Here is a 27,053-nt window from a genome sequence, read left to right on the forward strand (position 1 = left end):
ATAACATTAATGCCCTGTTGCTATTGGACGGCGCAGTTCTACCTCGTGGGAGAGTTGAATGTTGTGCCTAGAGCCGCGAAAATTTCATTGGAAGATAACTCAGGTTTCGGAAATTGACGGCGCAATACAGACAAGGACGAAGGAACCGAAGAACACGACACCGGTGCTTCGTCCTTGTCTGTGTTGCGCTGTTAATTTCCAAAACATCATCATCATCATCATCATCATCAGCCTGGTTACGCCCACTGCAGGGCAAAGGCCTCTCCCATACTTCTCCAACAACTCCGGTCATGTACTAATTGTGGCCATGCCGTCCCTGCAAACTTCTTTATCTCATCCGCCCACCTAACTTTCTGCCGCCCCCTGCTACGCTTCCCTTCCCTTGGGATCCAGTCCGTAACCCTTAATGACCATCGGTTATCCTCCCTCCTCATTACATGTCCTGCCCATGCCCATTTCTTTTTCTTGATTTCAACTAAGATGTCATTAACTCGCGTTTGTTCCCTCACCCAATCAGCTCTTTTCTTATCCCTTAACGTTACATCTATCATTCTTCTTTCCATAGCTCGTTGCGTCGTCCTCAATTTGAGTAGAATCCAAAACATGAATCATCACAAAGCCGCCCAAGTTTCTCCTCTAGTGGAAGGTAACTCTCGTTTTGCTTGTATTTTGGAATTCTTTTCCGACCGATAACTTGGGTTTCTGAGGGTTCATTATCATATTTTCTTTCTTAGTAATTTACATGTGGAAAAATAGGTCTGGAGAAGACATGGTAGCTTTAAAGAACCGTTGCGGTGCCCCTTTAAGTAGATTTATTATGGCCGAATACATGACCCAAATAGGCTCGAATATGTTTTTGAACTCCCTGCGGAAATCAGCATAATTGCCTTGCGTCTTTAAACAGAGATCAATATTGTAACTATTGCACATTGGTGCTGCGATTGTTGGCCGTTCTCTTTAAGATGAGGCTTTATCTCGAGGTCAAATGAAGTTCCTAAAATCTTACGATTCGGGTAAGAGAGAAAGCTGAATTTTACCGAGTCTAAGAAGCAGAATAATGATTTATTGCTTATGACATCTTTCTTTAATACTGACCAACAAAAGGTGGTAAATAAAAAAAATATCCAGCACGTACTTACAAGTGCGTAACTGTACAAGAGAGAGATATCGCAGATGTGTAAACTGTATCTGTTAAGTCATCGGACACGCATAAATTTGTGACATGAGATGCAGCTTAGATGGTAATGGGGTGGTGGTGGTGGTGGTGGTGGTGGTGGTGATGATGATGACGACGACGACGACGACGATGATAATGATGATGATGAAGATGACGACGACGATGATGATGATAGGGGTGTTTAATGGCGCCAGGGCTATATCTGGCCAAAAAGCGTCATGCAAATGACTACGACTTTTCATTGGAACAATTAATTGCGAAGGATAGACTAACACACGGCTCTTCAGGGGCCTAAAGACATTCACTATAGAGTGCGTAAAATATAGATGTATGAATATTATGACAATTACATGCGCTGTGAACATAAAATCTATGCTTTAATCCTTGAAATTGTCATTATATCTACTGTGGTTTGGATAAACTCGCATGCTCAAAGAACAAGATGATATATATATATATATATATATATATATATATATATATATATATATATATATATATATATATATATATATATATATATATATATATATATATATATATATATAGAGAGAGAGAGAGAGAGAGAGAGAGAGAAAGAAATTTTGGTGTGGTTTGTTGCGCATCAATTTTTATCCATTTTAGATGCCTCAGCAGGTGTAGTTCACAGAACTGTGCGATTAATTTTTTTAATTTATGAGCTGGAGTTCAAGCTTGGTAATTTAGTTATAATTTCCAGAATTTTCGTTAGAACTTTAGTTAGGTAGAATTTCCTATTAGGAGCATTGTACCCGATGCCTTGACATTCAGGTGCACAAAAACGCTCTACGGCGACTGTGATCACAATAAGTATTCATAACCGGGCCTTATGTCACAGTAACAAAGCTACGGCTGTATGATAGTAAGCGAAATAATGTTGAAGAACAGCTCGCGTTTATGAGCTGATGTAGTGAAACTGTCTTAATGAGAAAGAAAAAGATATGAAATTTCAGCTACTACTCCTCAGAATTATGGCCACGAACTTTAGCGGTAAAAAAAAAATCAACACTACAAGAAAATTAAAACAAGTCATGTCGCAGTTGCCCGAAAAGTTGCTCAATGCCGACACTGAGCGATGCTACGCCAATCTAAAACGTCAAGAACAGCATGCATAATTGAAATGGAAGGATATTCGCGACAGTCATTGGGGCCCTGCGTGACTTAACATCGCAAAATACCTTTATTTTTTTCTTTGAGAAGCTTGCTACAACGTGCTTGTAGCAGTCACCGTAACCATGCAATGCTTGATCTATATCTCGATTTTTTTTTAATTTTGTTCTTGTATGGGAGTCCCCCTGACAGTCTCTCACTATGGGGCTCCCTGTGTAGCACTTAATTTCATATACAATTCTTTGCAAAACTGACATCCTTGATGAATAAAACTTGAACTACTCAAATCAGGTCATATTTTCGCTGACGTAGCTCGCCGTGCCAGCTTAGGCACTTGTATGACGCACCCGCCGTGGTTGCTCAGTGGCTATGGTGCTGGGCTGCTGAGCACTAGGTCGCGGGATCGAATCCCGGCCACGGTGGCCGCATTTCGATGGGGGCGAAATGCGAAAACACCCGTGTGCTTAGATTTAGGTGCACGTTAAGGAACCCCAGGTAGTCAAAATTTCCGGAGTCCCTACGGCGTGCCTCATAATCAGAAAGTGGTTTTGGCACGTAAAACCCCATAATTTACTTTTATTTTTACTTGTATGACGCGATCACGTGTGTGGGCGCAGGATTGGGCGCGGCGCTGTCTTCGGTCGTGGACGAGACGACGCTGTATCTGCACTTCGCGGCCCAGCGTCAGCAGGCCGCGTTGCTCTACCACGTGGCTTTCTCGCTGTCCGCCATCGTGTACCCATTGGTGCTCTCGCTGCTCTTGGAATTATACGGGCTGAACGGCGCCCTGCTTGTATCCGGCGCCATATCTCTGAACGCGCTGGTCGGCTCCGTGTTCATGACAAGGTACGCCGCTCTGTCTCCACGCGGGATCAGAACGCGTGCCCCAAAGGTTGGCCTCCGAGATCTCAGGGACGCAAGTGCCCCGTGCGATCACGGAGGCTACGAACCTGAATCGATGGTTCCGCACACGCCGCATTAGGTGTGGGTGGCGCTGGCTAACACTCCCAGGGTGGGGGGAGGGGGGGAGAGAATCGAGGAAGAGGTAAAAAATGTTGCCAACTAAGTACACGGCAAATGAAAGTGTAGATAGTCAACCAGGAGCCACCAAAAAGAAAAAGAGAGAGTAAATTTGGTGCAAAAAATGGAAACAAAAATTACCATGGAGGTTTGCAAGAATTGTACCAAATAAATTATAAGGGAAAATCTGTGAGACAACACAATGGACAATGCCTTGCTATTTGAAGCTCGAGCAGGTTGCCTAAGGACAAAGAAGCATGCCGGGACAAATATTCGTAACAAGAGGAGGCGCGTGTCTGCTGCAACAAAACTCGGAGGGCACTTAGCGCATCCTAATAGAATGCGAAGGTATTCACCATGCGAGACCCGTAACTAACCTACACCTTCCAGAAGCACTTAGATTTAAAGTGAATAGAAGCATCAACCGGTCAGCAGTCTAGATAGGCATGAGACGTTTACAGTATTGGTAGGGAAAAAAGCAGAGCAAAGATCGATATGACCGGATCAGTTAGAGGCATAGGTAGTGGTGCAAGGTAGATGTAAAAGTTTCAAGGAAGAGATAAAAGATTAAGGCGATGTGTACCAAAGTGCTACAATAAGAAACATGTATAGCATCCTTCATTAATTCAAGCAGGCTAGGTGACTATTCGTCACTTCCCCATTTCAAAGAGGATGCCAATAGATCATAATCATAATAATAATAATCATCAGGGCTATCGTTGTGCGTATACGCAAATGCTTATGGAATGACCGCCACGGTAGCTTAACTAGTAAAGCAACGCGCACGCGTAATGTAGGAGGTGTTTTTTCAAGTCCTACTTGCGGCACGTTATTTTCATTTTCCTTCAGGCTAATTATTATTTCTACATTCCAGTTAATCGTTACAGTTCATTTCTCCTTTCTTTAGACTCGTCTGTTTTCTTCATATGTGGTTGTGACTAAAAAAATTATGTTGAGTCCCTCGGAGCCCCTGATCCTTCCCCCTTTCCGCCCAGTTTGGAGTTAATGTATCCGTTACATCATTGGTCAAGATAATCTAGAGAGAATGTCGAACCGAACCGTAACTGAACCGGGAGCCGCAGCTGAAGTGACATCAAACCGATTTTTTTCGTGCCTTCTTGAAGCCGAAGATGGACCGGAACTTTTTTTGGAGAAACCATTTTAGGTTGATTCGACCACATGTTCGGCCCAGTGTGGCTCATGCTGTAATCCCAACATGCATAAGAAAATAACCCGTGAGAACAAAATAAACTGTCAGCAATACCTCTACACAATACCCAATGCAACTTGTTTCTCTCAAAGGACCGCAGTTTTTCGGGAAGCTCGAGGCACGCGAATCTGTTTTCTTCAAACACGTTTAAACATGCATGTTCGAAAAGCTCCGAACCGGTTGGAACCGTTCTCATTTTTCCTTCCGAATCTCAACTTAAACCAAAACCACAAGGCGCAAACTACAAACCCAACCGAACGCGAAAACATTTCGGTTCGACACAGATTCCAAGGCCCTCAGCAGCGGTAGTTTTGATAAAAGAGCGCAAGGAAATGATGAACGGTGTAGTTAAATGGAGAAGTACTATCCGTCGTTGTTGCGCTGCTTTGTCAAGATCCACGTGGCAGAGAAAGAAATAGACGCAGCTTAGGAAAGTACAGTTCAAAGCGCACTTTTTTGACCCGGGTTGACTTATACGAGGGTCAGCATCTTGATCATTTCTTATGGTTACGTCCGTTCCAGTGGAGTGCTTTTTTCTTTAAATGTAATTATGGAACATTCCGCGGTGGGCTATAGTTGGCTTCTGTCAATAATTAACGCTACGAGCCTTTCTGCGCACCATAAGTGCTCCGCAGATCTGTGCAGCTAGGGGAGGAAGTATGCCGAGAATCCAACTCGACAAAACAGCCCAGGAGGTGCCTGCACAGACACTGTACAAACTTTGAAGGGTGACTGCGCTTACTGTAATCGCTTGTATTCGATGCTTAGAGTTGCACCTGCGCTATTGCGCTTTCCAGGACTAAAGCTCTTGGCATGGCTCCGGTCTGGCATAAGAGCTTCGCGCATACCGCACACAATAGGAGCTTGCTGGTTTCGTACGTTTGAAAGAAACCAAAAAATAAATCTTTCGAAACCCCTCAGTCACCTAATGATTGACACATGAAAACCGCAATTGTAATTCCGCTTCACAAGCAAGGTGCACGCAATAGTATTGAAAATTACAGACCTATTTCGATAATTCCCTGTATAGCTCAAATATAAGAAAAACATGTGGCTCTTACGGTAACACAGTTTCTAGATAAACATAATGTATTGTCATCACATCAGTATGGATTTGTACAGGGGAAAGGTACACAAACGCTGTTAGAAGCTTTCTCTGATCTTTTAAACTTGACACTAGACCGTAACCGGGTAGCATGTGCCCTCTTTATGGATGCCTCTAAGGCATTTGACAGTGTTTGTCATGAGATTTTGTTGCAGAAACTGTCTCTCCTAGGCTTTCGTGGGTCATTCTTGAATTTACTAACTAACTTTCTGCAGGATAGGCGACAGTGTGTAAAGGTGGGAGATAGTTTAAGTGTTTTTACCAGTATTCATTCTGGAGTCCCTCAGGGCTCAATATTAAGCCCCCTGCTTTTTAACATTTATGTGAATGATTTGTCAAATGTAGTAGGTAATTATATATATAAATATGCCGATGATACTGTGCTTGTATCTTGTGCAACTAATTACTCTGATGCAATCAGCTCCTTACAGAATGAGGCAACTAAAGCTTTCGACTGGTTTGCGGCTAATTTAATAAGCATCAACCCTTCTAAAACGCGACTTGTCTGTTTCCATAACCCCATGAAAAAAATCCTGCCTACGACACCATTATTCTTGCACACATCAGACTGTTTTGGATGTACATGTCAACCTGTTAAAAATGCATCTTCTGTTAAGTATCTTGGGTTGCTTTTTGACAGTGATCTTTTATGGAACTCGCAATTATCACACATCTGTAAAAGGCTGCGCGCCGTCTCCTGTGTATTATACAATATGCGATGTCTTATGCCAATCTCCGTTCGAAAAATTATTGTGCATGCTTTAGCCTACAGTGTGCTACGTTATGGCTTGACTGTGTATGGCCATTGTACTCTTAGGTGGAGCTCAAGAATTAATTCAATTTTACGTTCACTGCTGTCAACAGTGGCTTACGATTTGTGTCCAAAGCAAGATACAGACGTCTTTAGGTTGTTGAATTTGCCAAACTTCACTTCTCTGATTATCGAAAGTGTTGTAATTAAACACTTCTGGAATAACGATTTTAAAACACGATATACGCCTGTCCGCTCCTTAAGACCGAAGGAACCCTACGTCATCCCCAAGACTGCCACAAAGTACGGAATGAGAACACGGCAATACTATGTTCCAGCCATATTTAATAAATTGCCAGCGTCTGTGTTAGAAGCAAACACAAGACGTGAGATTAAGAAACAACTTAGAATTGTCGATGTCTGATGTACCATGTTGTATAACTGTTCAACATTTTGTTCCGACCCGCTAATAGCTAACTCCGCTATTAACCCTGTGCAATTTTCTGTGACCTGACTGTCAGGCACTGCCGGTCAAGCCCTCTGAGGCTTTGGTAGGCCTGCTATATGTACTTTGTTTTCCTTATGCACAATAAAGATTGTATTGTATTGTATTGTATTGTATTGTATTGTATTGTTAGCGGTCGTGAGACAATGCGCACTGCTTTCGGTATACCTGCTGAGTAAGTGTGTGCACACCGCACCGTGGCGCATACACGTGGTTTGAATAGAACGAGCAGTAAACGTCAAGCTGTCTCTATCTAATCTTTTCATCGCGCGCTAACAAACTCCGACATGTTTTCCGTCGATACCGCGTCGTGCAACACCTAGGCGCGACGCCCATGACGCTGCTGCCAGCGTTGCTCGTCGCGGCGACGTTGTGAGACGCCTGCGTGGTAGCGTCCCGGGTGATGTTTCTGCTGCGTGTGTAAAAGTCGCGGTGCGCATTGCGTCGTCTCAAGTCGCCGCCGCTCGCGTATTGCTCGGAGGGTTCGAATCGCCCGACGAACGCAGCACTAAACCTTGCTATCGGTGTCATTGTTTCGCAATTCGGGCGATTCCTTTTTTTTACTTTTTTCCGCATACTTTTTTTTATCAACAGGCCCGTGTGGATGTCCCCGGGTGAGCCACTACCACCAATTCACCGGCCAGACGGCACGCAGATCACCGCGGCCGCTGCCATCCAACCAGCAACAAGGGCTCAAGAGATGACCGCGAAAGAAGACGCCAACCAGAAGCCGGAGGCTCCCGCGGTGTGTTCATCGCAACGAGGGGTTCTCCCAGTGGCTGATATCGCGAGATGTCGTAAACGTGTCATATATTCCATGTCAGGTTGACTAAACTAAAACACACACACACACATACGCAGGTCCAGCACAATGTTGTAATTGAAATGCCGCGATTCTTAGTTTTTTTTTTTTTTAGTTAGGGAGGTAGCACCAGTAGTCGATGACACAGCCTCGTTGCCTGTAGCCGTTAGCTGTGTACGTCACGAGGAGGCAGGCGATGTCTGATGCCTGTCCAGGGAAGAATGCTGATGTGAGGTATATGGCGCACAGAAGAACGACACACGTGTGAATGCATTCAAGTCTTCACATCCCGTGCCGTTACGGTGGAGCAATCGTTCTGGGGGATGGGCCAAGAATGGGCGCAGACCCCGTGGCAAACGTCCACTTGCACATACCCAGTGCTGAACTTGTCTGTCTGGGCACATACCTGTATGTACCCGTTGTACTCTAGGCCAAACTGCAGCGAGCAGCAAATTGCCTGTTCGGGCATATACCGAGTAGCCCAAGTTTTCTACGTATTCGGTATAACAGCATCGAGCAGCAGTAAGGTCGAAGAAGGTCGAAGGAGGAACCAAAGAAAGCTTTGTTTTAAATAACCTTAGATGTATCAGCCAGGAGCACTACAGTGATACCAAAAGCATACTGACGGATCGCTGAGGCACGAACTTTGCGTAAACGCTGAAGTTCAAGACATTTGTACGATCGGTACCACACCTTCGTAGAGCATGGATGAGCGGTGCCGAAAGGCAAACCTTCTGGGATGTCACACCTCGCACATGGGTCCTAAGAAAGCAATCGGGGTTCTGAACAAGATTCTAAGCTTAGCCTGCACGCTCCCAGTACCGAAGTCTTTACCTTCGCGTAGCATGTTTTTCTGGACAGTTGAGGCCTTGAAGGCTCATCGGTAATATCTTTGTAATCCAGTTTGCCCAGTGATGTATGGCGCACGCTGTGACGAAATATAGGGGTATTTAGCTATTGTCGCCATTCCTCTAAACTTGTTTTTCTTCAAGTAGATATTATTGAAAACACTCTCTGGGTACTTCACCCAGTTTGCGGTATGTATCTAACCCCTTTCACCATACACAGTGACCCAACTTCTCTACTATAGCTTGGGCCAGTAGCTATGTTCTCGCCGAGCAGACAACGTATGCCTCTGCGTAGGAACGCGGATATACAAATTGATGCTGGCTGCTTTCTGCCTTGCGTAGTTCTTGCCTATCGTCCACAATTCTCTTAATTCTATTAGCCTCTTTATTTGTATATTCATGCGGTTATCATTAGTGGGAACAGCTTACGGGACAGCTATCAAATAATGCAAAAGCGAATCATTTCAATTACCTGCCTGGATATGGTGACTTATCGTTCAAGTAATTAACGCCAACCCGTTACATAAATGCACCTGAACAGGCAAAACAATGGTCTCTATCGCTCAAAGCCGATGTTAAAGAATTATGTTCGAACTCAAGAATACATCGCAATGGCTCCAAAGATATCGAAATCGTAACCAAGTTTAAAACGTTAGGTGTATGGTTTTGGATAGGCTACTCTGGGATACGCATATTGATTACGCCAGCCTAAAGGTTGCTCGTATTGTTGGTATTTTATACCACTACGGAATGTTTTTTTCGCTACCGATGTGAAACGACTCTTTCAGTCGTTATTCCTGTCGCATCTTCATTACTGTCATCTGGTTTGGGGAGCTGCTGCTTACACGAACCTTAAAAGCTTCATATTATTCAAAAAAGGCCCAAAGAATTATATTTAATCTCAGTACAGACTGTCCAAATTCAGAGTTTTCTGAATGCAAACGCAGTGAAGGTATTTAGCCTCTACGATGCCCATTTTTCGATTCGCAACAAGCACGGACTGGGACGTAACATTTCAGTTATTTGTAATCCAACTGAACCTTTCCTTCACATATCGACGTACCATCTACGCCGAGCAATATATTTTTTTTTCTATCACACCATGTACAAACTATGCATCGCAGATGTTGAAACAGTGTTTACCTAAGCTGTTCAACAGCATAATATTTGTGGTCTTTGATACAGACACGTGTAGTAATGCCGAACTCCGTTGTCATTTCGCCATATCACTGCTATTATGCAGCGTTTATTCCTTCCTAGGAAATGCAAATACTCATTTTTTTAGTTTTCATTTCACTATTTGAATAATTGTTCCTTCCTTACTCTTGGTGAGCCGGAAATGTCTTGTATTTTGCCACATTGTACGCGCTTCTAGTCTGTATCCATCTTTTAATTCTACTTTCTTACTTTTTTGCTTTTTGGGTTAGGACGAGTTGTGTTTCTGCTAAATGGTTTCGTCACCCACACTTGTTGCAGGCCTGTATGTAACCGTGGTTGTGGTCACTGTTATATTTTTATTCAAGCTTGCATTGCTTGCGTACTAGACTATCGAATTTCGTGTGAACTTACGAGCCCATCAGGCTACGGCCTTTTCACCTGCATGCCTCTGCTGATTGGAGAGGAAATAAAGATTTATTTATTTATTTAGTGATTGATTGATTGATTGATTGATTGATTGATTGATTGATTGATTGATTGATTGATATAAAGAAAGACAAGTGGCGCGCTGATCTGCATTCTCACTTGTATCCCGATTACACCCACCGGCGCCCATTCACATCTCGCTTCCACTAACACACACACGCACTCTCTCTGCCCTAAGGTTCGTGTGAATGCTTGCTCCCACAAGCGATAGCGCCTGGCTGTGGCAGTACGTAACAGCGTTCGTTGTTCCGGCGTTTAGGTGAGATTCCGTGTTTGTGCAGTTCGGAGTAGCTGGTGACGTATACCCGACGGCTGAGAAGGTGGAAGTCGCCTCTGGCGCCGCACCGGATGCCCCCACGGGCACGTCGTTGGTGGGTCCCGAAACACTAGTGTCCGCTGGCGGGGACGGCACGCCGAAACCCGGGGTTACTACCACTGGCGGAGCTCCGCCGAACTCAGCAGCCCCACCGGTAAACTATACGAACAAATCAACAATATACAGGGACGCGCATATTTCGCTGACATTCTTGGGGGCACAAAGAGAAATTTGCGCATACCGCTGCTTTGTATTTGCTCAAGTTTTGCAGGAAGGCCTCATTTCGTGGTACCGATCGCTCAATCGCACACTTGGCACAATTACTTGATTGGCTTATAAGAAAGAAAAAAAAAATGCGTGATTGCTTTCGTCTGCGTCTATTGGGTGCACCCCCGAGGAATCAGTGCAGACTAATCTCGAAGGCCACGCTTTACCGTATGCGAAACAAAGGAAGAGACATAGCCGCCACGTTGTAAGCCTCACATACTGTGAGGCGTGCCGACGAAGGCAAGGTTTTTTTTTTCTCTAACAAATCAGGCTGGTAACTGTGCCATGTGTTACACTGAACTTTCTCGACGACAAAATGCGCCATTCCTGCGAAATCTCAGCAAGAACAGAGCAGCGCGGTAAGCGCGAAAATGATTTTGCAAATATTTTCGCCGAAATATGTGCATGCACGATATCTGCAGCCCTGCAGGCAATTCGCACAGAGCGCGTTTTTGGCGGACATCTTCCTACTTGAACGCAGCCTTCCAACTCGGCCGTTTCTCCGACCACCGACAAAGCGGAACCCCAACCGACCAATGATAAAGTAGAACCTCAGCCGACCAGTGATAAAGCAGAACCTCAACCCAGCGGAGACAAGGCGGCGGCGGCGGCCCCTGCTGGCAGCGTCGTCCCCGAGCGCCAGGAGGCGCTGCAGGAGCCCGCGATGGGAGCTTTCAAGGTCCCGCCCACCATAGGCGCTGCGGTCGTAAGGGTTCACTCATTCCAAACATGCCGAATAGTGGGAAAGTTAGACATTTCAATGGCGTAGCGCCATGCAGTGAAACTGTCATTTATTTACTTACTTACTCCCTTTACTTACTTAACTTACTTTACTTACTTTAGTTACTTTACCGTACTTTACTTACTTAGTTTACTTACCTACTTTACTTAGTTTACTGACTTATTTACTTTACCTTACTTTACCTACTTACTTTACTTAGTTTACTGACACGTACTTAACTTGCATTACTTACTTATTTTACTGACTTACTTTACTTACTTACTTTAACTAACTGACTTACTTTACTTACTCACTTTACTTACTTAACTTACTTTACTTACTTACTTTACCTTACTTTACTTACTTACTTTACTCACTTACTTTAACTAACTTACTTACTTACTTTATTTACTTTGCTTACCTACTTTATTTACTTTTCTTACTTACTTTATCTTTATTTAGTTTACCGACTTACTTAACTTGCTTTACTTATTTTACTTACTTAATTTACTTTACTTTACTTACTTACTTACTTACTTACTCACTTTACTTACTTACTTACTTACGTACTTACTTACTTACTTACTTACTTACTTACTTACTTACTTACTTACTTACTTACTTACTTACTTACTTACTTACTTACTTACTTACTTACTTACTTACTTACTTACTTACTTACTTACTCACTTTACTTACTTACTTACTTAGTGTACAACCCACTTAAACGAAACTCGAAAGGACACAATAAATTGTTCCGTTTATCCCAAGTTTCGTTTAAACAAAGGAAACCAACATCAGGAATAATCGTTTTATTCGGAATTTCACGGGGCGTTTTAATTTTGTCGCACATAACAAACCGACGTTATCGCGCTCTTCTTCGAATATCAACGCTCGCGCGTAAATCATTGTGTCATTTTAGATGCAACTTGCGCGGCATTCTTCTCTTTTAAAAAAAATTGGGCAACTGACAGGAAGATTGGCGCTCCACGGGCGCTTGAACCACCAGGACAGAACCTTCTTAATTTATTCGTGTTGAGATGTACGCATCCGCATCAAAGCCTTAACGAAAGCTGCCGTTCCCGGCAGCCTGTATCTTCAGTTCGCTTTCATTATACACGAGCAAGAGTACTTGCAGAATCCGAAACTTTGCCGCGTTTCACGTATGTCATGCAGGATGTCCATTTCAAAAGCCAGTGTTAGGTTTTGTGTTCTCGATTCAGTTAACCGGCACCATCTCGAGGAACCGAACATGAAAACTAAACGACATGAACGGCGCACAGCAGCGGCGTTGATTCCCTACAACATCACAAATGCCTGAAGGAATGGATTCCGTGGTTATCGGACTGTTCCGTGTTTTGTATGCGGTAAGCCTGTAGCCCGTGATAACATCGTCTCAGCCACGTGAAAGGAGTTCGGTCCAAAGTACTGGTTATTCGCATACATCACTTCCCACGCGTGCACTCACAACGATTCTGGCGATAAATAAACAATGGGCAGAGATTAATTTTCTCGACAAAAATGGAAAAACGGTAACTCCATAGCCCACGAAAATATTGTCTCAGCCAAGTAAAATAGCTTCAGCCGAAAATGCTGGTTCTTCGCATACATCACTCCCCATGCTTAGCATTTTTCCATCTTTTGCGAGGAAAATAATCTTTGCTTATTCGTTTTCTTATCAGATAAATTGTCTTCAGCGCATGAGTGGAAAGTGATGTAGGCGAAGTACCACTTTCGACCGAACTTACCTCCCGGAGACGACATTTTTATGGGCTATAAGCTTACCGTTTTTCCGTTTTTGTCGAGAAAATTAATCTGCTTATTCGTTTATTTACAGCGTAACTGGTCTTCACCGCATGCATGGCAAGTGACGAACGTGAAGAAGCAGGACTTTCGACCGAACTTAATTTACAAGCCTCAGACGACATTTTCATGGGCTATAGGATTACCAATTTTCCATTTTTTGCTAGAAAACTTTTCTCTGCTTATTCGCGTACCCAGTCGTCAGCGCATCCGGATGACGTGATGTATGCGAAGCAGCAGCACTTTCGATTGAACTTAATTTAGGTGCCTTAGACGATATTTTCATGGGCTATAGGCTTACCGTTCTCCCTTTTTTTTTGCAAGAAAATTAATCACGGCTTATTCGTTTATTTACCGCGTACCCAGTCGTCAGCGCATGCGTGGGATGAGATGTATACGAAGAAGCAGCACTTTCAACCGAACTTAATTTACGTGCCTGAGATGACATTTCCATTGGGTATAGGCTTACCGTTTTTCCATTTTTTGCGAGAAAATTAATCTCTGCTTATTCGTTTATTTAACGCATAACTGGTCGTCAGCGCATGCGTGGGAAGTGATGTACGCGAAGAAGCAGCAATTGCGACCGAACTTAATTTACGTGCCTGAGATGACATTTCCATAGGCTATAGGCTTACCGTTTTTCCATTTTTTGCGAGAAAATTAATCTCTGCTTATTCGTTTATTTAACGCATAACTGGTCGTCAGCGCATGCGTGGGAAGCGATCTACGCGAAGAAGCAGCAATTTCGACCGAACTTAATTTACGTGCCTGAGACGACATTTCCATGGGCTATAGGCTTACCGTTTTTCCATTTTCTGCGAGAAAATTAATCTCAGCTTATTCGTTTATTTAATGCATAACTGGTCGTCAGTGCATGCGTGGGAAGTGGTGTACGCGAAGAAGCAGCAATTTCGACCGAACTTATTTACGCGCCTGAGATGACATTTCCATGGGCTATAGGCTTACCGTTTTTCCATTTTTTGCGAGAAAATTAATCTCTGCTTATTCGTTTATTTAACGCATAACTGGTCGTCAGCGCATGCGTGGGAAGTGATCTACGCGAAGAAGCAGCAATTTCGACCGAACTTAATTTACGTGCCTGAGACGACATTTCCATGGGCTATAGGCTTACCGTTTTTCCATTTGTTGCGAGAAAATTAATCTCTGCTTATTCGTTTATTTAACGCATAACTAGTCGTCAGCGCATGCGTGGGAAGTGATGTACGGGAAGAAGCAGCAATTTCGACCGAACTTAATTTACGGGCCTGAAACGACATTTCCATGGGCTATAGGCTTACCGTTTTTCCATTTGCTGCGAGAAAATTAATCTCTGCTTATTCGTTTATTTAATGCATAACTGGTCGTCAGCGCATGCGTGGGAAGTGATGTACGCGAAGAAGCAGCATTTTCGACAGAACTTAATTTACGTGCCTCTGACGACATTTCCATGGGCTATAGGCTTACCGTTTTTCCATTTTTTGCAAGAAAATTAATCTCTGCTTATTCGTTTATTTAACGCATAACTGTTCGTCAGCGCATGCGTGGGAAGTGATGTACGCGAAGAAGCAGCAATTTCGACCGAACTTAATTTACGTGCCTGAGATGACATTTCCATGGGCTATAGGATTACCGTTTTTCCATTTTTTCGAGAAATTTAATCTCTGCTTATTCGTTTATTTAACGCATAACTGGTCGTCAGCGCATGCGTGGGAAGTGATGTACGCGAAGAAGGAGCACTTTCGACCGAACTTAATTTACGTGCCTTGGACGAAATTTTCATGCTATAGATTTACCTTTTTTCCCCATTTTTGCGAGAAAACTAATCTCTGCTTATTCGTTTATTTAACGCGTAACTGGTCGTCAGCGCATGCGTGGGAAGTGGTGTACGCAAAGAAGCTGCACTTTCGACAGAACTTAATTTACGTGCTTTGGACGAAATTTTCATGGGCTATAGACTTACCTTTTTTCAATTTTTGCGAGAAAATTAATCTCTGCTTATTCGTTTATTTAATGCATAACTGGTCGTCATGCATGCGTGGGAAGTGGTGTACGCGAAGAAGCAGCAATTTCGACCGAACTTAATTTACGTGCCTGAGACGACATTTCCATGGGCTATAGGCTTACCGCTTTTCCATCTTTTGCGAGAAAATTAATCTCTGCTTATTCGTTTATTTAACGCATAACTGGTCGTCAGCGCATGCGTGAGATGTGATGTACGCGAAGAAGCTGCAATTTCGACCGAACTTAATTTACGTGCCTGAGATGACATTTCCATGGGCTATAGGCTTACAGTTTTTCCATTTTTTGCGAGAAAATTAATCTCTGCTTATTCGTTTATATAACGCATAACTGGTCGTCAGCGCATGCGTGGGAAGTGATGTACGCGAAGAAGAGCAATTTCGACCGAACTTAATTTACGTGCCTGAGATGACATTTCCATGAGCTATAGGCTTACCGTTTTTCCATTTTTTGCGAGAAAATTAATCTCTGCTTATTCGTTTATTTAACGCATAACTGGTCGTCAGCGCATGCGTGGGAAGTGACGTACGCGAAGAAGCAGCAATTTCGACCGAACCTAATTTACGTGCCTGAGATGAAATTTCCATGGGCTATAGGCTTACCGTTTTTCCATTTCTTGCGAGAAAATTAATCTCTGCTTATTCGTTTATTTAACGCATAACTGGTCGTCAGCGCATGCGTGGGAAGCGATGTACACGAAAAAGCAGCACTTTCGACCGAACTTAATTTACGTGCCTGAGATGACATTTCCATGGGCTATAGGCTTACCGTTTTTCTATTTTTTGCGAGAAAATTAATCTCTGCTTACTCGTTTATTTAACGCATAACTGGTCGTCCGCGCATGCGTGGGAAGTGATGTACGCGAAGAAGCAGCAATTTCGACCGAACTTAATATACGTGCCTGAGATGACAGTTCCATGGGCTATAGGCTTACCGTTTTTCCATTTTTTGCGAGAAAATTAATATCTGCTTATTCGTTTATTTAACGCATAACTGGTCGTCAGCGCATGCGTGGGAAGTGATGTACGCGAAGAAGCAGCAATTTCGACCGAACTTAATTTACGTGCCTGAGACGACATTTCCATGGGCTATAGGCTTACCGTTTTTCCATTTTTGCGAGAAAATTAATCTGTGCTTATTCGTTTATTTAACGCATAACTGGTCGTCAGCGCATGTGTGGGAAGTGATGTACGCGAAGAAGCAGCAATTTCGACCGAACTTAATTTACGTGCCCGAGACGACATTTCCATGGGCTATAGGCTTACCGTTTTTCCATTTTTTGCAAGAAAATTAATATCTGCTTATTCGTTTATTTAACGCATAACTGTTCGTCAGCGCATGCGTGGGAAGTGATGTACGCGAAGAAGCAGCAATTTCGACCGAACTTAATTTACGTGCCTGAGATGACATTTCCATGGGCTATAGGATTACCGTTTTTCCATTTTTTCGAGAAATTTAATCTCTGCTTATTCGTTTATTTAACGCATAACTGGTCGTCAGCGCATGCGTGGGAAGTGATGTACGCGAAGAAGCAGCAATTTCGACCGAACTTAATTTACGTGCCTGAGATGACATTTCCATGGGCTATAGGCTTACCGTTTTTCCATTTTTTGCGAGAAAATTAATCTCTGCTTATTCGTTTATTTAATGCATAACTGGTCGTCAGCGCATGCGTGGGAAGTGATGTACGTGAAGAAGCAGCAGTTTCGACCGAACCTAATTTACGTGCCTGAGACGACATTTCCATGGGCTATAGGCTTACCGTTTTTCCATTTTTGGCAAGAAAATTAATCTCTGCTTATTCGTTTATTTAATGCATAACTGGTCGTCAGTGCATGCGTGGGAAGTGGTGTACGCGAAGAAGCAGCAATTTCGACCGAACCTAATTTACGTGCCTGAGATGACATTTCCATGGGGTATAGGCTTACCGTTTTTCCATTTTTTGCGAGAAAATTAATCTCTGCTTATTCGTTTATTTAATGCATAACTGGTCGTCAGTGCATGCGTGGGAAGTGGTGTACGCGAAGAAGCAGCAATTTCGACCGAACTTATATTCGTGCCTGAGACGACATTTCCATGGGCTATAGGCTTACCGTTTTTCCATTTTTTGCGAGAAAATTAATCTCTGCTTATTCGTTTATTTAATGCATAACTGGTCGTCAGCGCAAGCGTGGGAAGTGATGTACGCGAAGAAGCAGCAATTTCGACCGAACTTAATTTACGTGCCTGAGATGACATTTCCATGGGCTATAGGCTTACCGTTTTTCCATTTTTTGCAAGAAAATTAATCTCTGCTTATTCGTTTATTTAACGCATAACTGGTCGTCAGCGCATGCTTGGGAAGTGATGTACGCGAAGAAGCTGCAATTTCGACCGAACTTAATTTACGTGCCTGAGATGACATTTCCATGGTCTATAGGATTACCGTTTTTCCATTTTTTGCGAGAAAATTAATCTCTGCTTATTCGTTTATTTAACGCATAACTAGTCGTCAGCGCATGCGTGGGAAGTGGTGTACGGGAAGAAGCAGCAATTTCGACCGAACTTAATTTACGGGCCTGAAACGACATTTCCATGGGCTATAGGCTTACCGTTTTTCCATTTGCTGCGAGAAAATTAATCTCTGCTTATTCGTTTATTTAATGCATAACTGGTCGTCAGCGCATGCGTGGGAAGTGATGTACGCGAAGAAGCAGCATTTTCGACAGAACTTAATTTACGTGCCTCTGACGACATTTCCATGGGCTATAGGCTTACCGTTTTTCCATTTTTTGCAAGAAAATTAATCTCTGCTTATTCGTTTATTTAACGCATAACTGTTCGTCAGCGCATGCGTGGGAAGTGATGTACGCGAAGAAGCAGCAATTTCGACCGAACTTAATTTACGTGCCTGAGATGACATTTCCATGGGCTATAGGATTACCGTTTTTCCATTTTTTCGAGAAATTTAATCTCTGCTTATTCGTTTATTTAACGCATAACTGGTCGTCAGCGCATGCGTGGGAAGTGATGTACGCGAAGAAGGAGCACTTTCGACCGAACTTAATTTACGTGCCTTGGACGAAATTTTCATGCTATAGATTTACCTTTTTTCCCCATTTTTGCGAGAAAACTAATCTCTGCTTATTCGTTTATTTAACGCGTAACTGGTCGTCAGCGCATGCGTGGGAAGTGGTGTACGCAAAGAAGCTGCACTTTCGACAGAACTTAATTTACGTGCTTTGGACGAAATTTTCATGGGCTATAGACTTACCTTTTTTCAATTTTTGCGAGAAAATTAATCTCTGCTTATTCGTTTATTTAATGCATAACTGGTCGTCATGCATGCGTGGGAAGTGGTGTACGCGAAGAAGCAGCAATTTCGACCGAACTTAATTTACGTGCCTGAGACGACATTTCCATGGGCTATAGGCTTACCGCTTTTCCATTTTTTGCGAGAAAATTAATCTCTGCTTATTCGTTTATTTAACGCATAACTGGTCGTCAGCGCATGCGTGAGATGTGATGTACGCGAAGAAGCTGCAATTTCGACCGAACCTAATTTACGTGCCTGAGATGACATTTCCATGGGCTATAGGCTTACAGTTTTTCCATTTTTTGCGAGAAAATTAATCTCTGCTTATTCGTTTATATAACGCATAACTGGTCGTCAGCGCATGCGTGGGAAGTGATGTACGCGAAGAAGAGCAATTTCGACCGAACTTAATTTACGTGCCTGAGATGACATTTCCATGAGCTATAGGCTTAACGTTTTTCCATTTTTTGCGAGAAAATTAATCTCTGCTTATTCGTTTATTTAACGCATAACTGGTCGTCAGCGCATGCGTGGGAAGTGACGTACGCGAAGAAGCAGCAATTTCGACCGAACCTAATTTACGTGCCTGAGATGAAATTTCCATGGGCTATAGGCTTACCGTTTTTCCATTTCTTGCGAGAAAATTAATCTCTGCTTATTCGTTTATTTAACGCATAACTGGTCATCAGCGCATGCGTGGGAAGCGATGTACACGAAAAAGCAGCACTTTCGACCGAACTTAATTTACGTGCCTGAGATGACATTCCCATGGGCTATAGGCTTACCGTTTTTCTATTTTTTGCGAGAAAATTAATCTCTGCTTACTCGTTTATTTAACGCATAACTGGTCGTCCGCGCATGCGTGGGAAGTGATGTACGCGAAGAAGCAGCAATTTCGACCGAACTTAATATACGTGCCTGAGATGACAGTTCCATGGGCTATAGGCTTACCGTTTTTCCATTTTTTGCGAGAAAATTAATATCTGCTTATTCGTTTATTTAACGCATAACTGATCGTCAGCGCATGCGTGGGAAGTGATGTACGCGAAGAAGCAGCAATTTCGACCGAACTTAATTTACGTGCCTGAGACGACATTTCCATGGGCTATAGGCTTACCGTTTTTCCATTTTTGCGAGAAAATTATTCTGTGCTTATTCGTTTATTTAACGCATAACTGGTCGTCAGCGCATGTGTGGGAAGTGATGTACGCGAAGAAGCAGCAATTTCGACCGAACTTAATTTACGTGCCCGAGACGACATTTCCATGGGCTATAGGCTTACCGTTTTTCCATTTTTTGCAAGAAAATTAATATCTGCTTATTCGTTTATTTAACGCATAACTGTTCGTCAGCGCATGCGTGGGAAGTGATGTACGCGAAGAAGCAGCAATTTCGACCGAACTTAATTTACGTGCCTGAGATGACATTTCCATGGGCTATAGGATTACCGTTTTTCCATTTTTTCGAGAAATTTAATCTCTGCTTATTCGTTTATTTAACGCATAACTGGTCGTCAGCGCATGCGTGGGAAGTGATGTACGCGAAGAAGCAGCAATTTCGACCGAACTTAATTTACGTGCCTGAGATGACATTTCCATGGGCTATAGGCTTACCGTTTTTCCATTTTTTGCGAGAAAATTAATCTCTGCTTATTCGTTTATTTAATGCATAACTGGTCGTCAGCGCATGCGTGGGAAGTGATGTACGTGAAGAAGCAGCAGTTTCGACCGAACCTAATTTACGTGCCTGAGACGACATTTCCATGGGCTATAGGCTTACCGTTTTTCCATTTTTGGCAAGAAAATTAATCTCTGCTTATTCGTTTATTTAATGCATAACTGGTCGTCAGTGCATGCGTGGGAAGTGGTGTACGCGAAGAAGCAGCAATTTCGACCGAACCTAATTTACGTGCCTGAGATGACATTTCCATGGGGTATAGGCTTACCGTTTTTCCATTTTTTGCGAGAAAATTAATCTCTGCTTATTCGTTTATTTAATGCATAACTGGTCGTCAGTGCATGCGTGGGAAGTGGTGTACGCGAAGAAGCAGCAATTTCGACCGAACTTATATTCGTGCCTGAGACGACATTTCCATGGGCTATAGGCTTACCGTTTTTCCATTTTTTGCGAGAAAATTAATCTCTGCTTATTCGTTTATTTAACGCATAACTGGTCGTCAGCGCATGCGTGGGAAGTGATGTACGCGAAGAAGGAGCACTTTCGACCGAACTTAATTTACGTGCCTTGGACGAAATTTTCATGCTATAGATTTACCTTTTTTCCCCATTTTTGCGAGAAAACTAATCTCTGCTTATTCGTTTATTTAACGCGTAACTGGTCGTCAGCGCATGCGTGGGAAGTGGTGTACGCAAAGAAGCTGCACTTTCGACAGAACTTAATTTACGTGCTTTGGACGAAATTTTCATGGGCTATAGACTTACCTTTTTTCAATTTTTGCGAGAAAATTAATCTCTGCTTATTCGTTTATTTAACGCGTAACTGGTCGTCAGCGCATGCGTGGGAAGTGGTGTACGCGAAGAAGCAGCACTTTCGATCGAACTTAATTTACGTGCCTGAGACGACATTTCCATGGGCTATAGGCTTACCGTTTTTCCATTTTTTGCGAGAAAATTAATCTCTGCTTATTCGTTTATTTAACGCATCACTGGTCGTCAGCGCATGCGTGGGAAGTGATGTACGCGAAGAAGCTGCAATTTCGACCGAACTTAATTTACGTGCCTGAGATGACTTTTCCATGGGCTATAGGATTACCGCTTTTCCATTTTTTGCGAGAAAATTAATCTCTGCTTATTCGTTTATTTAACGCATAACTGGTCGTCAGCGCATGCGTGGGAAGTGGTGTACTCAAAGAAGCAGCATTTTCGACAGAACTTAATTTACGTGCCTCTGACGAAATTTTCATGGGCTATAGACTTACCTTTCTTCAATTTTTGCGAGAAAATTACTCTCTGCCTATTTGTTTATTTAACGCGTAACTGGTCGTCAGCGCATGCGTGGGAAGTGGTGTACGCGAAGAAGCAGCACTTTCGACAGAACTTAATTTACGTGCCTTGGACGAAATTTTCATGGTCTATAGACTTACCTTTTTCCAATTTTTGCGAGAAAATTAATCTCTGCTTATTCGTTTATTTAACGCATAACTGGTCGTCAGCGCATGCGTGAGATGTGATGTACGCGAAGAAGCTGCAATTTCGACCGAACTTAATTTACGTGCCTGAGATGACATTTCCATGGGCTATAGGCTTACAGTTTTTCCATTTTTTGCGAGAAAATTAATCTCTGCTTATTCGTTTATATAACGCATAACTGGTCGTCAGCGCATGCGTGGGAAGTGATGTACGCGAAGAAGCAGCAATTTCGACCGAACTTAATTTACGTGCCTGAGATGAAATTTCCATGGGCTATAGGCTTACCGTTTTTCCATTTCTTGCGAGAAAATTAATCTCTGCTTATTCGTTTATTTAACGCATAACTGGTCGTCAGCGCATGCGTGGGAAGCGATGTACACGAAAAAGCAGCACTTTCGACCGAACTTAATTTACGTGCCTGAGATGACATTTCCATGGGCTATGGGCTTACCGTTTTTCTATTTTTTGCGAGAAAATTAATCTCTGCTTACTCGTTTATTTAACGCATAACTGGTCGTCCGCGCATGCGTGGGAAGTGATGTACGCAAAGAAGCAGCAATTTCGACCGAACTTAATTTACGTGCCTGAGATGACAGTTCCATGGGCTATAGGCTTACCGTTTTTCCATTTTTTGCGAGAAAATTAATATCTGCTTATTCGTTTATTTAACGCATAACTGGTCGTCAGCGCATGCGTGGGAAGTGATGTACGCGAAGAAGCAGCAATTTCGACCGAACTTAATTTACGTGCCTGAGACGACATTTCCATGGGCTATAGGCTTACCGTTTTTCCATTTTTGCGAGAAAATTAATCTGTGCTTATTCGTTTATTTAACGCATAACTGGTCGTCAGCGCATGTGTGGGAAGTGATGTACGCGAAGAAGCAGCAATTTCGACCGAACTTAATTTACGCGCCCGCGACGACATTTCCATGGGCTATAGGCTTACCGTTTTTCTATTTTTTGCAAGAAAATTAATCTCTGCTTATTCGTTTATTTAACGCATAACTGTTCTTCAGCGCATGCGTGGGAAGTGATGTACGCGAAGAAGCAGCAATTTCGACCGAACTTAATTTACGTGCCTGAGATGACATTTCCATGGGCTATAGGATTACCGTTTTCCCATTTTTTCGAGAAATTTAATCTCTGCTTATTCGTTTATTTAACGCATAACTGGTCGTCAGCGCATGCGTGAGGAAGTGATGTACGCGAAGAAGCAGCAATTTCGACCGAACTTAATTTACGTGCCTGAGATGACATTTCCATGGGCTATAGGCTTACCGTTTTTCCATTTTTTGCGAGAAAATTAATCTCAGCTTATTCGTTTATTTAATGCATAACTGGTCGTCAGTGCATGCGTGGGAAGTGGTGTACGCGAAGAAGGAGCAATTTCGACCGAACTTAATTTACGTGCCTGAGACGACATTTCCATGGGCTATAGGCTTACCGTTTTTCCATTTTTTGCGAGAAAATTAATCTCTGCTTATTCGTTTATTTAATGCATAACTGGTCGTCAGCGCATGCGTGGGAAGTGATGTACGCGAAGAAGCAGCAATTTCGACCGAACCTAATTTACGTGCCTGAGATGACATTTCCATGGGCTATAGGCTTACCGTTTTTCCTTTTTTTGCGAAAAAATTAATCTCTGCTTATTCGTTTATTTAACGCATAACTGGTCGTCAGCGCATGCGTGGGAAGTGATGTACGCGAAGAAGCAGCACTTTCGACCGAACTTAATTTAAGTGCCTGAGAGGACATTTCCATGGGCTATAGGCTTACGGTTTTTCCATTTTTTGCGAGAAAATAATCTCTGCTTATTCGTTTATTTAACGCATAACTGGTCGTCAGCGCATGCGTGGGAAGTGATGTACGCGAAGAAGGAGCACTTTCGACCGAACTAAATTTACGTGCCTGAGACGACATTTCCATGGGCTATAGGCTTACCGTTTTTCCATTTTTTGCGAGAAAACTAATCTCTGCTTATTCGTTTATTTAACGCGTAACTGGTCGTCAGCGCATGCGTGGGAAGTGGTGTACGCAAAGAAGCAGCACTTTCGACAGAACTTAATTTACGTGCTTTGGACGAAATTTTCATGGGCTATAGACTTACCTTTTTTCAATATTTGCGAGAAAATTAATCTCTGCTTATTCGTTTATTTAATGCATAACTGGTCGTCAGCGCATGCGTGGGAAGTGATGTACGCGAAGAAGCAGCAGTTTCGACCGAACCTAATTTACGTGCCTGAGATGACATTTCCATGGGCTATAGGCTTACCGTTTTTCCATTTTTGGCAAGAAAATTAATCTCTGCTTATTCGTTTTTTTAATGCATAACTGGTCGTCAGCGCATGTGTGGGAAGTGATGTACGCGAAGAAGCAGCAATTTCGACCGAACTTAATTTACGTGCCCGAGACGACATTTCCATGGGCTATAGGCTTACCGTTTTTCCATTTTTTGCAAGAAAATTAATCTCTGCTTATTCGTTTATTTAACTCATAACTGTTCGTCAGCGCATGCGTGGGAAGTGATGTACGCGAAGAAGCAGCAATTTCGACCGAACTTAATTTACGTGCCTGAGATGACATTTCCATGGGCTATAGGATTACCGTTTTTCCATTTTTTCGAGAAATTTAATCTCTGCTTATTCGTTTATTTAACGCATAAGTGGTCGTCAGCGCATGCGTGGGGAAGTGATGTACGCGAAGAAGCAGCAATTTCGACCGAACTTAATTTACGTGCCTGAGATGACATTTCCATGGGCTATAGGCTTACCGTTTTTCCATTTTTTGCGAGAAAATTATACTCAGCTTATTCGTTTATTTAATGCATAACTGGTCGTCAGTGCATGCGTGGGAAGTGGTGTACGCGAAGAAGCAGCAATTTCGACCGAACTTAATTTACGTGCCTGAGACCACATTTCCATGGGCTATAGGCTTACCGTTTTTCCATTTTTTGCGAGAAAATTAATCTCTGCTTATTCGTTTATTTAATGCATAACTGGTCGTCAGCGCATGCGTGGGAAGTGATGTACGCGAAGAAGCAGCACTTTCGACCGAACTTAATTTAAGTGCCTGAGAGGACATGCGTGGGAAGTGATGATGAGGCTTACGGTTTTTCCATTTTTTGCGAGAAAATTAATCTCTGCTTATTCGTTTATTTAACGCATAACTGGTCATCAGCGCATGCGTGGGAAGTGATGTACGCGAAGAAGGAGCACTTTCGACCGAACTAAATTTACGTGCCTGAGACGACATTTCCATGGGCTATAGGCTTACCGTTTTTCCATTTTTTGCGAGAAAACTAATCTCTGCTTATTCGTTTATTTAACGCGTAACTGGTCGTCAGCGCATGCGTGGGAAGTGGTGTACGCAAAGAAGCAGCACTTTCGACAGAACTTAATTTACGTGCTTTGGACGAAATTTTCATGGGCTATAGACTCACCTTTTTTCAATATTTGCGAGAAAATTAATCTCTGCTTATTCGTTTATTTAATGCATAACTGGTCGTCAGCGCATGCGTGGGAAGTGATGTACGCGAAGAAGCAGCAGTTTCGACCGAACCTAATTTACGTGCCTGAGATGACATTTCCATGGGCTATAGGCTTACCGTTTTTCCATTTTTGGCAAGAAAATTAATCTCTGCTTATTCGTTTATTTAATGCATAACTGGTCGTCAGTGCATGCGTGGGAAGTGGTGTACGCGAAGAAGCAGCAATTTCGACCGAACTTATTTACGTGCCTTAGATGACATTTCCATGGGGTATAGGCTTACCGTTTTTCCATTTTTTTGCGAGAAAATTAATCTCTGCTTATTCGTTTATTTAATGCATAACTGGTCGTCAGTGCATGCGTGGGAAGTGGTGTACGCGAAGAAGCAGCAATTTCGACCGAACTTATATTCGTGCCTGAGACGACATTTCCATGGGCTATAGGCTTACCGTTTTTCCATTTTTTGCGAGAAAATTAATCTCTGCTTATTCGTTTATTTAATGCATAACTGGTCGTCAGCGCAAGTGTGGGAAGTGATGTACGCGAAGAAGCAGCAATTTCGACCGAACTTCATTTACGTGCCTGAGATGACATTTCCATGGGCTATAGGCTTACCGTTTTTCCATTTTTTGCGAAAAAATTAATCTCTGCTTATTCGTTTATTTAACGCATAACTGGTCGTCAGCGCATTCGTGGGAAGTGATGTACGCGAAGAAGCAGCACTTTCGACCGAACTTAATTTACGTGCCTGAGAGGACATTTCCATGGGCTATAGGCTTACGGTTTTTCCATTTTTTGCAAGAAAATTAATCTCTGCTTATTCGTTTATTTAACGCATAACTGGTCGTCAGCGCATGCTTGGGAAGTGATGTACGCGAAGAAGCTGCAATTTCGACCGAACTTAATTTGCGTGCCTGAGATGACATTTCCATGGGCTATAAGATTACCGTTTTTCCATTTTTTGCGAGAAAATAAATCTCTGCTTATTCGTTTATTTAACGCATAACTGGTCGTCAGCGCATGCGTGGGAAGTGGTGTACGCAAAGAAGCAGCATTTTCGACAGAACTTAATTTACGTGCCTCTGACGAAATTTTCATGGGCTATAGACTTACCTTTCTTCAATTTTTGCGAGAAAATTACTCTCTGCCTATTTGTTTATTTAACGCATAACTGGTCGTCAGCGCATGCGTGGGAAGTGGTGTACGCAAAGAAGCAGCATTTTCGACAGAACTTAATTTACGTGCCTCTGACGACATTTCCATGGGCTATAGGCTTACCGTTTTTCCATTTTTTGCAAGAAAATTAATCTCTGCTTATTCGTTTATTTAACGCATAACTGTTCGTCAGCGCATGCGTGGGAAGTGATGTACGCGAAGAAGCAGCAATTTCGACCGAACTTAATTTACGTGCCTGAGATGACATTTCCATGGGCTATAGGCTTACAGTTTTTCCATTTTTTGCGAGAAAATTAATCTCTGCTTATTCGTTTATATAACGCATAACTGGTCGTCAGCGCATGCGTGGGAAGTGATGTACGCGAAGAAGCAGCAATTTCGACCGAACTTAATTTACGTGCCTGAGATGACATTTCCATGAACTATAGGCTTACCGTTTTTCCATTTTTTGCGAGAAAATTAATCTCTGCTTATTCGTTTATTTAACGCATAACTGGTCGTCAGCGCATGCGTGGGAAGTGACGTACGCGAAGAAGCAGCAATTTCGACCGAACCTAATTTACGTGCCTGAGATGAAATTTCCATGGGCTATAGGCTTACCGTTTTTCCATTTCTTGCGAGAAAATTAA

General features: G+C 42.8%; 1 protein-coding gene across 1 annotated transcript in view; it reads left to right on the plus strand.

Moving 5' to 3' along the window:
• LOC135908955 (uncharacterized) overlaps window positions 1–27,053 on the plus strand; it is an 85,975-nt gene that overhangs the window by 19,352 nt on the left and 39,570 nt on the right. Inside the window, exons 4-7 of the mRNA XM_070525705.1 lie at window positions 2,923–3,151; window positions 7,491–7,641; window positions 10,472–10,660; window positions 11,255–11,479. Of these exons, the coding sequence (XP_070381806.1) occupies window positions 2,923–3,151; window positions 7,491–7,641; window positions 10,472–10,660; window positions 11,255–11,479 (794 nt within the window). The remainder of the gene's footprint in view (window positions 1–2,922; window positions 3,152–7,490; window positions 7,642–10,471; window positions 10,661–11,254; window positions 11,480–27,053) is intronic.

This window comes from Dermacentor albipictus, chromosome 9 (genome assembly GCF_038994185.2).
Source record: "Dermacentor albipictus isolate Rhodes 1998 colony chromosome 9, USDA_Dalb.pri_finalv2, whole genome shotgun sequence".
In the NCBI taxonomy this organism is placed as follows: domain Eukaryota; kingdom Metazoa; phylum Arthropoda; class Arachnida; order Ixodida; family Ixodidae; genus Dermacentor; species Dermacentor albipictus.